Below are 14,692 nucleotides of genomic sequence, written 5' to 3'. Positions count from 1 at the left end.
TGCTCCATATGACAGGAATACTGGCATGTAATTAAATAGGGTTAAATGTATATGAATAGATTGAGAATTGGCCCAAAGTTGCTCTTAAAAACATACTTTTTTTCCACTCAAGTACTTCCAGAGGCAGTAGTCACTATGTTTTGTGCAATTCTCTTCCTCTTTCTCCTTTTCCTCCTTCCTATCCACTTTATTGAGGCATAATTTACGTAAAGCAAAATGCACACACTATAAATGTGCACATCAGTGCCTTTTGAAAACATAAACACCTGTGTAACCACCAGCTGATCAAGTTGTAAAGCATTCATTCCACCAGAAATCTCCACTGGACTCTTTTACCATCAGTATCCTCCCTAGCTTCAGCCCCAGGAAACCACCATTCAGCTTTTTGTCACTACAGGATGGACTTCAGTGGTGGAATTACTTACATTACGTGCCCTTTCTGTCCCGCTTCTTTGGCCCAGCGCAGTGTGTGGGGTTCACCCAGGCTGCGGTGGGAGTCAGTAGTGTCTTCCTCCTTATCACCGAGTATGATTCCATTGTCTGTTTATCCATTCACCTGCTGATGCAAATTTGAGTTCTTTCCGGTTTTTGGCCCCTATGAATAAAGCTGCTATGAACATTTGTATATAGTCCTTTCGTGGGCACATGTTCTCTGTTCTCTGGGGTAAATATCAGGGAGTGGAGTTGCTAGATCACATGTTAAGTAAATGTTTATGTTTGATAAGAAATTACCAAACTGATTTCCAAAATGGTTGCACCTTTCTGTGTTCCCACCAGTATTATATGAGAGTTCTTGTTGTTCCATATTCTCTCCAATACTTGATGTGGCCGGTTTTTAAAATGAAAATTAAAGTTTCGGCTACTCTACTAGGTGTGAGGTGGTGTTCTGTGGGGGAGGATCCTTGAAAGCATATAAATAACCATTCCTTATAAAACTTTTAATTTGATCATTTATTTATTTTATGTCAGTATGGACTCATTATATTCTGTTCTATTCAATGAATTAGAATGCATTCCTTTAAAAATGAAGATACAAGATTTGAGTTTTCTATCAATTTCTCTACATATGGCCACAATGCAGGGGTAGTTGGTTCTCTGACTGGCCTAGAGTATAGGCAAAGCTTTTCAGTTCTCATAACTAGATATCAATCATGCCCTCTACTTGACATGACTCTAATGCCTATGAGCCTTTGTCATAACTTCACCCATGGTGATACTCTGAGTTTATTTATTGCTTAAAATTTTCTTTTAAAATATACTTCAGGGGCGCCTGGGTGGCTCAGTCGTTAAGCGTCTACCTTTGGCTCAGGTCATGATCCCAGGGTCCTGGGATCGAGCCCCTCATCGGGCTCCCTGCTCGGCGGGAAGCCTGCTTCTCCCTCTCCCACTCCCCCTGCTTGTGTTCCCTCTCTCACTATGTCTCTCTCTGTCAAATAAATAAATAAAATCTTTAAAAAAAAATAAATAAAATATACTTCAAAGTCCCTCATCCTGGGCTAAACTTCTGATCTTCTCTTTCTTTTCTTCAACCTCTTTAGGTACCCCAGTGCCTCTTGTTCATCAAAACAACTGCCTCACACCTTGCCTTCCCTACCCAGCCTATTCATTGTGTGGTTTATAATGTTACCCACTCTCTCGCCAGTCTGTGAGTTACCTTGACCAAATCTCATACTTATATAGGGAAATATTTACTTCCTCTGCTCAGTTCTTGGACTGCTGAATTCTGCTGAAGAAAATTTAGACCTTGCTCAGATCCTCCAAAATTCATGTTTTATGAAATCAGTGGGGATTCAGTACTGACTGAGAAGGATTTGGAATGAATACAGTCCCTTAAGCAAAGCTGTGTTCTAAAAACTAAAAATTGTCAATACCTGATGTTTGTATATTGACACACTTCAAAGCCAGTTCTAGGCCCTCCTTTCTTATCACTTTATACTCTCTCCCTAGGATCTCATTCTTGCCTTTCACTACCTATTTTTTTAACCAAGTTTTAGAGTTCCTGAATAAACATGTTAAGACTTTTATATTGAGTATGACACGATTAGAGCTTCAGATCATATCCTGCATCTGAGCTCTAGACTCATATGTTCAAGTGCATCCATTTGGATGTCTCAAAAGTAATTAAACTTCAGCAAATACAAACCTAAACCCAGGATCTTTTCTTCTCTCCAAAATAAAATCTTCTTCCATTCAACCCATTGGGTAGGCCAGAAACTTGGACATCATTTTTGGCTTCCATCTCTCATTTCTGTTACATCTAATATGTTGCTAGAATCCTGTGCATTTTACTTTCTAAATAATTCTTACGTATCTGTTTTCTTAGTGCCACTCCTGACATTCTAATAGCCTACTAATTAATCTCACTGTGTCTACACTGTTCTTTCCTCTCATTTATTTATATCATAATAGCCAGAAGTATATTTTAAAAATGCAGATATGATGATCTCATTCTCCTCTTTGGAAAACAAATAACTGGAAAACAAATAACAAACCTATAATGGCTTACGATTTATTTTAGGATAAAATAGGAAGTTGTTAACATGGGCTACAGAGCCTCTCGTGGTCTGGTACCAACCTACCATCAGCCTCATGATGTTCTGCTCCTACTTTGAATTTTCTTTTTAATATGACAGTATATTTCTAAATTGTCTTTCCTATGTGTGGTAGGCCACTTGTACTTTATTGAAAAGAGAAAAAGGAAAAGCAACAAATAATATGAATAAGTAATTACTTTATTGATAATGTATTTCATAAAAGAAATTTAGACATGTAAGCGTTCCAGATATCACCTGAATTCAAATAAATGAGGGTATCTAAGTTAATAAGTTTGAATAGTAGGTATGATTTTTGAAATAGGTGATATGATTTCAAATTTAGTAGAAGATAGAGTGTTAAAATATCCTTTTATCTTATGTTGAACATTTTGTCCAAAGGGGAATTATCACTGGGAGATGAAATAGATTTGCATGTGTTTGCAGAAAGGGAGAGGTAGACAGACATGTTATTTCAACCATTACATTCTTAGTGACTATGAGATTGGATTGGAAAAAGAATTAAAGAGAATCTGTTGTTCTAGCAATCCATGTACTGGAACAACTGTGAATTTCCTCCTAAGTAGTGGCAGGCTGATTGCATCTAAAGGGAAGAGACTCTGCCCAAGAAGAGGATGCTGTTGGTCTTATTGTGCTTGATGAAGAACAGGAAAGGGTGATCGCAATGAAAAGAATAAGTCGGTGCTGATGTGACCATGACACTTACTCCTGTAGAGCTTGCGGCTTCCGTGCCCTCTTCAGTCACCTCCACAAAGGACTTGTGTATGACTTTAGACACCATGAGATTATTCTTCTCTGTCATGCCTGAGAGGTTGGCTCTCTGTGTACTGAAGGCATCCACCATCCCCAGGGCTATCAGTGTGTCCTTGAGGTCATAGGTCTTTTCCACTTTGAACCGGGGTAAGTATAAATCCACATGGTAATTGCTCATATTCTGTGAGCTTGTCCACTCTATTAGTTTCTCAGCAGTGAGTTGATCTTCAAGCTATGGCAATGGAAAAAAGTAACAGCTGACGTGATTCTCATTGGATGTCAAACACGATTTAACATTGGATCGAATCGTAGAAAACTTTTACTTAAACAGTAAATGCAAATGCAGAAGATTCAGTTTATCACATCTTATCCGAGCAGGCAAAAATAACACAGTCATAAATAGATATTATACAATTGAAAAATGTTTTATATATTCATGTCTGTGTCATATGTATATGCATAAATATGCACAAATATCTATACATGTGTGTATATGGATATATATTCACATATATGTATATACAACAGAATTATTAAATAAAGTTATTTTGTAAGAGATGAACTATGTATCTCTATTTTTTACACTCCCCACATATGACATGCTTCTTTTTCAAATAGATTTCTCTTGTTACTATCCTTGTGTACATAATGTTGTACACCCTAATTTAAATAATTTTTATAGTGTGGGCACTACTTTTATTCCTTTTTGTTGCTTGACCCACTTGTAAACATTTCTTATACAGATATATATTTCTCTAATCAAGTTTAAATTGTTACACAATACTACTACTAAATTGTTACAATGTATATATTTTTACTTAATATTTTTAAGCATTCACTATGTGTCAGTCCCTAAGTTAAACTATTGGTAATACAAAGATGCACCAAAATTTTGAATTTTTCAATATTTTGAGCCACTTCTGTCCAAAAGCTTTTGCCTTTTTTGGATTAGTTACTTTAGGTTAAAATCCCAGGACTGGGATTCCTGGATGTCATTGATAATGAGGATTGCTGAGCTGAAGTATGAACACTGTCACGACCGTCACATGTATTGCTGTATTACTTTCCCTGAGGATCTCCAAATCCCACTGTTAGCACAATATCTATTTTGGGTGAGGCGAGTTCACTGTGACTTTAGCAGCATGACCGGGCTTTTGAAGTCATTGGAAGCTGCCGTGTTCGTAATGTCCTTAATGCGCCCGATACTGTTGTTGGTATTTTTATATATTAACTTTATTATAACAGTTTTAAGAGGAAAATTATAATCCCTTCACACACTTTTTTGTTTTTTCCCCACTCTGAGCAATGAGGCTCCAAATGACTTTTGAGCTCTTAGGGACAGAATACTTCCAAACTGAAAAGTAGGCATCAAGATCAATCTGTTTGTCTATTGTCTACAAAACCACTGTGATTTGATATTTAAAATGTACCTTTTGTTATTTTAATTTGCCTGTTTTGTTTATGAGTGAGCTTGCAAATATTTCCATGTGTCACCTACATATGAATGTTCATTTCCTCATCTTCAAATGAATAGATTGGAATATATTAGAAGTTCTTATGGTTGCAAAATATTAATGTGTGTGCCTAGGTATGTTTCTTCTGAACTGACATTCCATAGTTTCATCAGAATATTAATGGGACCTGTGATGCTGAGATTTTCTGTATATTCTTCCATGTGACACTGTGATATTTAAGATATTTACTTTTTGGAACATGCAGGATACCAGATTCTCCTTAACAGTTCTTTTTTAGGCTGTATGCAGAGAAGAAACTATGCAGAGAAGACACTGTAGTTGAACTCTGTCAGCCACCACCACCAATCTGTGAACCTTGCTTCAATGAAAACCCACACAAACATTGTACTACTGGGAAATCAGGCAAATAGTAGGAAGAATTGGAGGTACAAGATTTTACCTTCTGCAGACCATCAACTTCATCTGGCAGCAGCAATATCATGCTTAGATCTTTGCCTTTGTACGGTATTTCCAGGATCTTGGCTTGCATGTCCTCCAGTGAGGTGAATTTAAAAACGTTGGATTGTTTCATCATTTGCACACATTTGCTTGTATCCTGCAGTAATTAATGTGGCAAACAAATGCCGAGTGAGGCATTAGTCAAAAGAAGATAATACTATTGAGATACCAAACAAATCCTCCTTCTAAGAGATGATGTGGGAAATTTGTGAATTAGAAGCAAGAGTTTCTTCGAGTATTCCTATCTAAATAAAGTAAAGTAAAACAAGAAGAAAATACAACCATGACAAATTTTATTTTCTACCTGCTGTTGTATATGCTATCAGATATGAGTTTAAATTTAACATTCCATTTATGAGTGTGTTGCATTATTATAAGTAAATTACAATACCTTGTTCAGCCAAAATTCTTTCTCCACAGTGTTTTTTTTATCAAATTTATTGTCCCACTGTCCTTTGAAATAGACAGCGTTCACCAGAACCAGAATGGCAGACTTGAGAGAGTCTTTGGGAAACAGGTCTTTGATTTTTTCTGCAAAAGAAAATCAAAGGTCTGCTGTGAAAGTACAAGTGGTTTGTCTGGAAGATGCTTTAAAGTTACAGTGGATCATTAATTATTCACACAAGTCACCACTTTAGGGACTGTGAGCAATAATTCTCCAGGTGCAGCTTTCCTTGTGGCACCAGCTTGATGGAGTTACCCTTGCTGGAGACACCCCTTCTTGTCATGGGAAAGGTGTTCAGATTCTCTGTCTTTGGGTGACTTCAGTCATCTCACACGGAACATGGATACACTGATTTCAGCTACTCTTGTAGCAAATCCATTCCTACCCTCCCTCTCTCCCCGAGTTCTTCTACACCTCCATTCTTCACTCCTCCCTTCCTCCCTTCCTTTGTATTTTTTCAGCCTTGGGCTTACCACTCTGAGGAAATAGGGCTTGATTGTTCTTTAGGACAAATGGCATGAACTCTATCACCTGAAATACATGCCCTGTGCTGTCAGACAACACTCCTTGGGGTATCTTCCTCTTTATCGTCCGCTTTGAGAATTTAAAGGATGTGAACCCAAGATGGGGTCTGAGCAGAGTCTTGGGAGCCACAGGGGTATTACCATCTCTGGCTGTGAGCAAACACAGATTGCCAGCTGTGTTTCTTTGTAGTTGTCTGTCTTTTATACCTCCTGGGTTCCCATTGTTGCTCTCCACATTTACCTGGACCATTCAGTCATCTGCAGTGCCCTCCTCCAGCCTCTCTGCAAAGCCACCTCCCCCACCCCACTGGCACCCCGTATGGTGTCAAGAACAGGTTTTACACACAGCAGGGACTCAAAAAAAAAAAGTGCTTTTTATGGGTGATCTCTCATACCCTACCATGAGTTTGGCTTTCCACCCAGGAATTAATCTTCTTACGACTTTCTTCTGCAGCATACTTAAAATCAACAGATTCCACACTGGTTAGGTAAAATTTCTTAACATTATCCATGTATTCCTTTGACGTGGGAAGGAAGAAAGGAGGAATTAAGAGTAATTTATCAGTAATTATGTATTCCCAAGTTAGTTATCTTCAATCTTGACAAAATATAGTACAGGAATCTAGACCCTGAAGGAATGTACTTTTTCTTGCCCACGCATATTTCATACAGTTAGTATGCAGGTCGTGTGACAAGGAAATATAGGCTGGCACAAGACTGAGGTCTTTGGAAGGCAATACCTTCCGACATAGGCTGGGGCAGAGGAGGCTGTGGTTTGCGAGCTGCAGAGATGGTGGCTCCAAAGGAGATGGTGTGCTTCTGGGGCTCCTCAGCAGTACTGTCAATCCACAGGGTTCTCGCTTTTGCTTATATCTTCCATTCTGGGCATTCAGTATTTCCTGGCACTTTCCCAACTTCCTTAGAGACTCTCCAAGCCTGCCCTCTAATCAGTATCCCATTAGCCATACATTTCCTGGGTCATTGCCCACCAAAATTTACACTGTGTGACTGACTGGTGTCAGATCATTGGGGGCATCTCATGACTTCCTTTGCTACTGAACCTCTTCTTGGGTTATGAAGTAATCCCTAAACCCACACTTTATATTGGTAGATTGTCAGGTTCTAGGACACTTCATTTGGTATAATTGAGGCAAGGGAGTCTTGTACCCTGTGTGAATGCTCTGCCTGTGGGTCAGCCAGGTTCATCTGCCTCAGTCTCTCCCATTTGGTCATTGGAAGACATAGGACCCAGGATTCAGATTAAAGATGTGGCAGGCCAGACGGAACTTACTTGAAGAAACTGGTAATTTTTTTCTCCGTAGAACTTGTTGGCGATGTTCAGTTCATATGCATCGGTGGGTTTCTTTAATTCGGTCAGAAGCTTTTGAAATTGGTGGTGCACATTTCCCAACTTTTCAACCTTCAAATATCAAAAAGTAAGCTCATTGCATTCTCTGTCAATGTAAATATAAATACTAACCCCATGTAAACTGTTAGATCCAAAGCTAAAATTCGGTAGTCCCACAGATGATGTTCATTGTTATTCCCTGATTTTTGGTGGATTTACTTAAATGTTCTTCAAAGTCCTTATGTTCAGTCTCCTCCGGGAAATTCTTTCTTCCTGCTCTAAACAATCCAATCTTTTCACTTTTTAACTACCATTACGCCATTGGATTGTCTTTTAATTGGTACAAATAGTTAGGTTAAGCTTCACAGCTAAACTTACGCTCCTTAAGGGCTAGAGGCACATTTCATTTTAACAGCCATTAATAGTATGATAATGTTGAATTTGTATATTTCAGTTACATTATGACGTGAAGCCCTTTACTCTCTTAGACTGTATTTCTTCTAAGACCTGTTGACCATGATCTATGGCTCTTCATTAATGATGGTCATACTCTTAAGTGTAGGAATAGCATGTGCCTGGTAAGGGCTTTACATTGGTATCTCTAAGTCTTTATCCTATTCAGATGAAAACAAGAAACTCAGAATTAAATAAACTTTCCAAAGAGATGCAGAGCCAAATTTTGAACCTAGGCCTGTCTGAATCCAGAACCTTCTACTTGCTAGCTAAGAGTTTTGGACCTTAAGGCTATAAACTATATATCTCATCTAATCATTTTCCAAAATGTGCTCGGATGTGTTAATCCCATTTATGAATTAATTAAAATTGTATTATTTTAGCAACAGTGTTGTGATTACTGTAATTATTGTTATTCTATAATAATAATACATAAACTTTATCCGGGTTTCCAGTAATCTAGGCACTGTTGTAATGTTTTGTATCTGTTTGTATGCATTGAGGAAGATTCTTTTATTACTCCCAGTTTACTGGGATGAGGTCACTGTGCCTCAGAGCAGTTGTGTCTTGTTCATGTTCCCTGTTGGTGAACAGCAAAGCAAGAATTTGAAGCTCTTCAGGCACAGTGCTGATTTCCTCCCAGGAGACAAAAGTATGAAATAAGTGTGTAATATGAAATGAGATACAACTCTGTCCAATCTGTTTTACCTAAGATTTTCCCTAAAAATGAACTTTTCACAGTTTATCTGAAATTCCCAGTTTCAAGTATGACCCTCCTGGATATGCAGTTTTCCTTCTAGACCCAAGTCTCTGTGGCTCACATGATCTGTTGTACTTCTTTCTTTTGTGTTCTCTGTGGCTTCATTAAAGTGAAGGACCTGGAAGAGACAGGAAGTGGGATAAGAAAACTACTCAAAAGATCTGGAAATAAATAAAAAAGAAAAAAAGAAAGAACCCAAATCCAAACAAAACAAAACCCCCAAACCAAAACCAAAACCAAACCAAAACACTAAACAAAGGAAAAAAAGAAAACTTCAGTGTAAACATTTGCTCCTTGAAAAACCACAGCAAAGCTGGTTGATCACCAGCCACTTCATAGAATCCTGTGTCATTATTCATTGCTGAGAAAGCATGAAATGTTTTGCATGAATTTAAATCAGTGCATCACTTCTCCCATTACTCTTCCCTGTAAGCCTTGCCTCTGTTTGTTGTACAATTGTGGGAGTTCATCCCAGCTATCAGGGGAAATCTAGGCACAAGGAAGTGAATGGGGCAGAGCCCTGGGGAGGGCATGTGCCCCTTGCACCTCTGTGCTCACCGAGTCACGGGAGCGCATGCTCAGCCTGCTGCGCTACACAGGCAGATCTGTGGCCGTCCGCACACAAGCCGGCAGAGAACTCTGTCCAAGCTGGGCAGCGTGTAGGAAGCCGACACCCAACCTACCTCCCCAATTTCGAATGCAGTGTTTTCTTTGGCTCCTAGGTAGGTCATGGCTAATGCTGATGAGATGGAGAGAGGGGAGTAGAAGATGTTGTCATCCTTTTTTGATCTTTTCAACTGTTGGAACAGATCAAATGCGAAGTGGGTGTTTCCTGCACTGAGTGAATTCATGGCGACCTTGGTGAGATCTGGAACTCCTAGAAAAGCATCAGATTCATTTTATGACTTTAATGAAGGGAAGATTAGTCCATAATGAAATTTTCTTAAAAGAAATTACTTATGTTTGGATTGTGGGATTCTGGCAACTAAAGTTTTTCTTTCTTCTACTTTTCAAGCCTCTTTCAATGTATCTGTATTAATTTCATAATTAAACGACTATCGAAATTATGTAAAAAAAAAGTAATTCTGTGAAAACGTAATAGAACATCTTTATCTTTCTTCCATCACTGGCAGTACTAGGCCTGGGTAGAAAATGCTTTATTACAGATACCAACACAAAGATTCAGCGAGCTCCCATGAAGCACCTCTCTGCCTTTTCCTTTAGGCTTCTATGGGTGCCAGAGACTCTCCCCCTCAGCACATGTGTACCTAAGGGAGCATTTGTTTAATCCAGAAATAAATTAGATAAAGGATAAATCAGATGGAGGTGTTTCAATTTTACCCTGGCAGAATAAGTAAAATACAGTCACACAGATTGAGATAGATGCATGATAGAAAACACACCATTACCATTTTCAGAAATGATTCCTGTTACTGAGCTGGAGCAGCTGGGGGCACATACCTGTGTTCCTGGAGGAAGCAGAGGTGGGCAGGGAGCCTGTCAGCCTGTGTGTGGTGGACGGTGAGCTCCGGGATATATAGCTCTCTCCTGCCACCTTCTATCCCTCGTTGTGGTAATTATTTCAAGTAAATCAGCTTTTGATTTCTTAATCAGGCTATCCATCATGTGAGTCAACTCAAAATATTTATGAAATTAAAACATGAGCATTCTATTACTGCACTTCCTTCTTACCTGCAGCAAAAAACTGCAGACCTGTAGTCACTGGCTCTTATGAAATGCAGGTAAGTGTCTTTCTAATACCAATGAGGATAGAGTTACAACTTCCTCACATGCCCCTGCCATATCCACCCGGAAATAACCCTTGAAAAAAATCTTCTCTTGGATGTGGATGTCTTTAAGGCTCACTTCAAACATAAACAATGAAAAAGCTTATATTTTCTATCTTAAGTTCTGAAAGGGCCAGTTCAACCCGTCAATTTCATTAGTAATTATTCTGTATAACCAGGAAAATAGCTCGAGTTCTGTCTAAAGCACTACAGATGCAGTGTCTCAGCAATACGTGGAGGACCAGAATCTCTTGCCTTTCCCTAAAGGCTGTCCTCCTTGTTACCACCCATGCCCCCCTTGCAGCTGGTCCCAGATTTTCCGTTTTTTAAGGCCGGTGGGAAGTTCATTTACCTTGCAGTGTTAACATGCTCACAAGTGGAAGAACGATGGATCAAAACAGGGAACATCTTTTGTGGCAGCATTCTAGTTTTTTTTATAAATATGAATCAAAAATAAATTATCTGAGCTGCAGAATCATGACATTTCTCTGTCGCTTGCCCTTTAGCATACCAGCTTCATATTCATGGAGTGGACACCATAGTCAACTGCTTGTAAGAAAAGATGAGACAAAGTGTTCTTTGAATGCCATGGTTAATTTTGCTGTCACAGGAACTTTATTCCCTTCATGTACATGATGTTCCCACAGGTAGAATCATATTAAAAACTTGACTTTTACCAAGCGGTGATAGATATTCGCCCATTTATACCTTTTACAACTTACTAAGGCAGGTCCCTTTGTTATCCCCATTGCACAGATGACAGAAATGAGGCACAGAACAGTTGAATAAAAGCTCAGGTGTCTATGCGTAGTGAATTGCACAGGTGAGATATCAGGCAGATACGCTGGCTCAGGAACCTATATGTGTATCCACTACCCGTAGTATGTTAGACAGACTCTGGGCTTGAAATGACATACCTCCTTGTGTTTAAATGAAAAGAACCTTTTTCTTCTGTACTCTTGGAAGAGGTAATGTCCTCCTACAAAATCAGAAGGGGTGAGATACGATCAAATACTAAGCCACCCAGTCACCAGGAGAGAAGGCTGGTCTTTCAGATGTCCTTTTAGGGCTCCATCCTGGGACAGCCAAGAACAGTGAGTGGGGAATGATATCCAGGTGATTTCCTCTGAGCATGAGGCTCAGAGAGAGAATCAAATCATGCCCAACCCTCCCTTGCCCCAGACAGCTCTATCAAGGTAGGATTTAGTAGAAATGAAGAGGGAGGGAGGGAAAAGAGGCAGACAAAAAGAAGTGTTTTTCCCCAGAGTACACTGTACCCTGAGGCATGGCTATGGCAGGGGTGAGGGTGGTGGTTGTGGGGCATCTAGCCCCACACCTGGCCTGCCCCAGGGGTAGTGGGTATTTGTACCATGGATCGACTTTTTAAGTGAGATATAATTCACCTACTATAAGGCTCACTCTTTAAAAATGTAATAGTCACTAGTTTTTAGTACATTGACAAGGTTGTGCAGCCATAACCATGATTTAATTCTGGAACAATTTCACCACCCCCCAAAGAGACCCCTGCAAAGCTCTCCCTCACTGAAGCCTCTGGAAACCACTAATCTACTTGTTCTGTGAATTTGTCTCTTCTGGATATTTCCTATAGATGGAATTGCATGACATTTGGCCTTTCGTATCAGGTTCCTTTCACTTAGCATGGTTCATCCTTGGCATTGCACACTGTAGCATGTAATGGTGCTTTATTTCTTCATATGACTAATGTTCCATCATATGAGAATACCACTTTCTGTAATCCATGTGTGAACTTACATTTGGGCTTTGTTCACCTTGAGTATTGTGAATGATGCTGACATGACCTTTCATATAGAAATTTCAGTGCAGATATATGTTTTTATATCTTAGGTATATACCTAGGAGTGAAATCAGTGTGTCATATGGTAAGTCTGTGTTTGATTTTGAACTGCCAGACTGTTTTCCAGCGACTGTGCCATTTTATATTCCCACCAGAATATGATGGGGTTAGGTATGGGAGTTCTGATTTCCAGCACGCCTCTCTAGCACTTGTTACCATAGTGGGTCCTTTCTAATACTTGCCATGGACAGGGTCTTTTGTCTCAGCACATCATGAATTCACAGGAAGATTTGCCCACAACAAGGTCCCAGAAGCACAGAGGGTGGAGATTGGAGGTAGAGGGTGAATGGGATTTTTGTTTCTAAAACCGAAAGTTTTTTTCTGGCAGATCTCCCTACCCTCCAGGCCATGCTGTTCTTAGGTCTCATCTATCCCTCTGTGTGTAGTGAATCCCTGAGTGGGATTGTTATGTAACAGATCCCTGAGCTGAGACTGGGTGGGGGTAAGGGAGGAAGCCGACTTTGGGGTTTTGATGAAGGAGTAGGTCCAAAGTTAGAAGAAAATGATGAGAAAAAGACCCACGGTGAAAAATTACAAACATGGGAGTAGGAGCTTCTCAGTGAAGGTTATGTCACTGGCCATTGTCACCAGATAGAAGTTCCTGGAGCAGGAGCAGGAGTGGTTTCTTTGGGCTCCAAGAGAAAGGGACCTGACCCCATAGGACAGAAGCAAGAAGCTCAGGTTCAGCGTGGAAGGAAGAAATTTGGTGACAAATTGGTATAAATTGGCCTTTAAGGGAACTTCTGACTAAGGCTGAAACCCCCTGAGACTAAGCTGCTAAGATTTGTCATGCAGAAGTAGAGTCTGAGGACAAGGGACTAATTATAAGGACCAGGAGTTTGCTTACATTTAGAGAGAGCTTGGGCTCAACTGAGAAATAATTTCATACTTTTCTTCTGTTCCCAAAAAGTGTTCCGGTCGTGTAATAGACAGGATTATGACATCCTGATGTCACATGGTGTCACAGATCACTCAGCCATTCTCAGAAGTTTTTGCATGTGATTCCATGCCAACTTGTGTCTTTGGGTGTTTTCTAAATAATACACCAACATCATGGGTTCCAGGAATTCAGAAACCCAATAAAACTTAGGCAGAACATACACTTTTGGGAACCATCCTGCTATTTCTAATGCTTTATAGGTTGGTTAAGAAATATCTCCTTGGTTTTCCTGAACCTTACTTCCTTGTGAAGGGTGTGATTTGTTAAAATGCAAATCCTAGGGGAATTTTATTTCTTCTTCCTTCTTATGAAGTATATGGTGTGTCTCTTTACAGGGGAACTGGTTAGTGGAGAACAATGAGCATCCAGTGATGGACTACCTGCCAATTACTCTGTCCCCTGCAGATACAGATGCAGCCGTGTATGCATCGAATAACATCAGGATGGGGTCAATAAGCTTTGTAAAAGAATTTCACAGAGGAGATCATTCCAGTAAGATTTATACAGACATTAGTTAGGGAATTGGTCTCCTGAGTAAGTATATCATGGAAGACAGATTCATATGAATCTCCCATTCCCACATCTCCAGCACCACCCAGGACAGTCATCCTACTTTCAACTGAATCCATCACTGTTCCTTGTTGTTCTCTTATAACTCCCTCCCTGATTCATATGGGCATTCCTGTTCTTTTGCCAAGAAACACCAGTGTAGGCTCTCCCCTTTCCTCTTCCTCTTTGCTTTATATAAAATAATGGGTATTCCCTGGGACTGCATGTCACTGGATCTTTTCTCAGGGGCAGTTTCTCAGTTCCCCATCTTCATACTATGAAGCCAGGAAACATGGTCTTCTCTTTCTTTTATTTCCACTGCCTTTTCTAGCCATTGTTTTTTCTTGTCTTCAGTGCCCTATTTTCAGTTTCCAGCTGTGCATGTATGTCACCGCATGCCCACCTACCCATCTTGTGTGTTACTCCTTACTATTCATTAAGTCATCTGTTACCTCTCACCCTTTTATGGTTTTAGCTCTTCATTCTGAATGCTCCCAGTATTCCAGGTGACTTCACAATTTTCATTTCATAGTCAACAAATGGAATATATTCCTATTTTATTTTACATCTGTTTTAGTTGAATCTCCTTCTTTGTGAAAATCTTCTCATGTCTTTTGCCCTTTTCATCATTGGATTCATGATGTTTCTTACCTATTTGAATATGCTCTTTACATAAAGTGATATTGATTGTTGTCGATGCTGTCTCTGGAGGACCGATGGAGAGGAAAAATT

The 14,692-nt window shown here is 39.6% G+C and overlaps 1 protein-coding gene across 1 annotated transcript; it reads right to left on the bottom strand.

Moving 5' to 3' along the window:
* Positions 1–2,757: 2,757 nt before the first annotated feature.
* Positions 2,758–10,366, bottom strand: LOC118551453 (serpin B4-like). Its single transcript, XM_036117218.2, has 8 exons — positions 10,270–10,366; positions 9,492–9,685; positions 8,870–8,926; positions 7,539–7,667; positions 6,648–6,765; positions 5,670–5,809; positions 5,220–5,375; positions 2,758–3,537 (listed from the first exon to the last, which is right to left on the bottom strand). Exons 2-8 carry the CDS (start codon positions 9,657–9,659, stop codon positions 3,136–3,138), a joined length of 1,170 nt encoding a protein of 389 aa, XP_035973111.1. The 5' UTR covers positions 9,660–9,685; positions 10,270–10,366; the 3' UTR covers positions 2,758–3,135.
* Positions 10,367–14,692: the final 4,326 nt, after the last annotated feature.

The sequence above is a fragment of the Halichoerus grypus genome, chromosome 13 (genome assembly GCF_964656455.1).
Source record: "Halichoerus grypus chromosome 13, mHalGry1.hap1.1, whole genome shotgun sequence".
In the NCBI taxonomy this organism is placed as follows: Eukaryota; Metazoa; Chordata; class Mammalia; order Carnivora; family Phocidae; genus Halichoerus; species Halichoerus grypus.
This window is presented reverse-complemented; position numbering and strand designations above follow the sequence as displayed.

What these genes read in the sequence shown, in the direction of transcription:
- LOC118551453 (XM_036117218.2), bottom strand. Translation starts at nt 9,659, where the DNA reads ATGAATTCACTCAGTGCAGGAAACACCCACTTCGCATTTGATCTGTTC. An exon ending in GGTGGAAAGCCAAACTCATG is followed by an intron (nt 5,810 to 6,647) that starts GTAGGGTATGAG and finishes TTTCTTTTGCAG; the next exon opens with AAAAAATCAAAGACCTGTTT. An exon ending in AAGAATTTTGGCTGAACAAG is followed by an intron (nt 5,376 to 5,669) that starts GTATTGTAATTT and finishes TAATTACTGCAG; the next exon opens with GATACAAGCAAATGTGTGCA.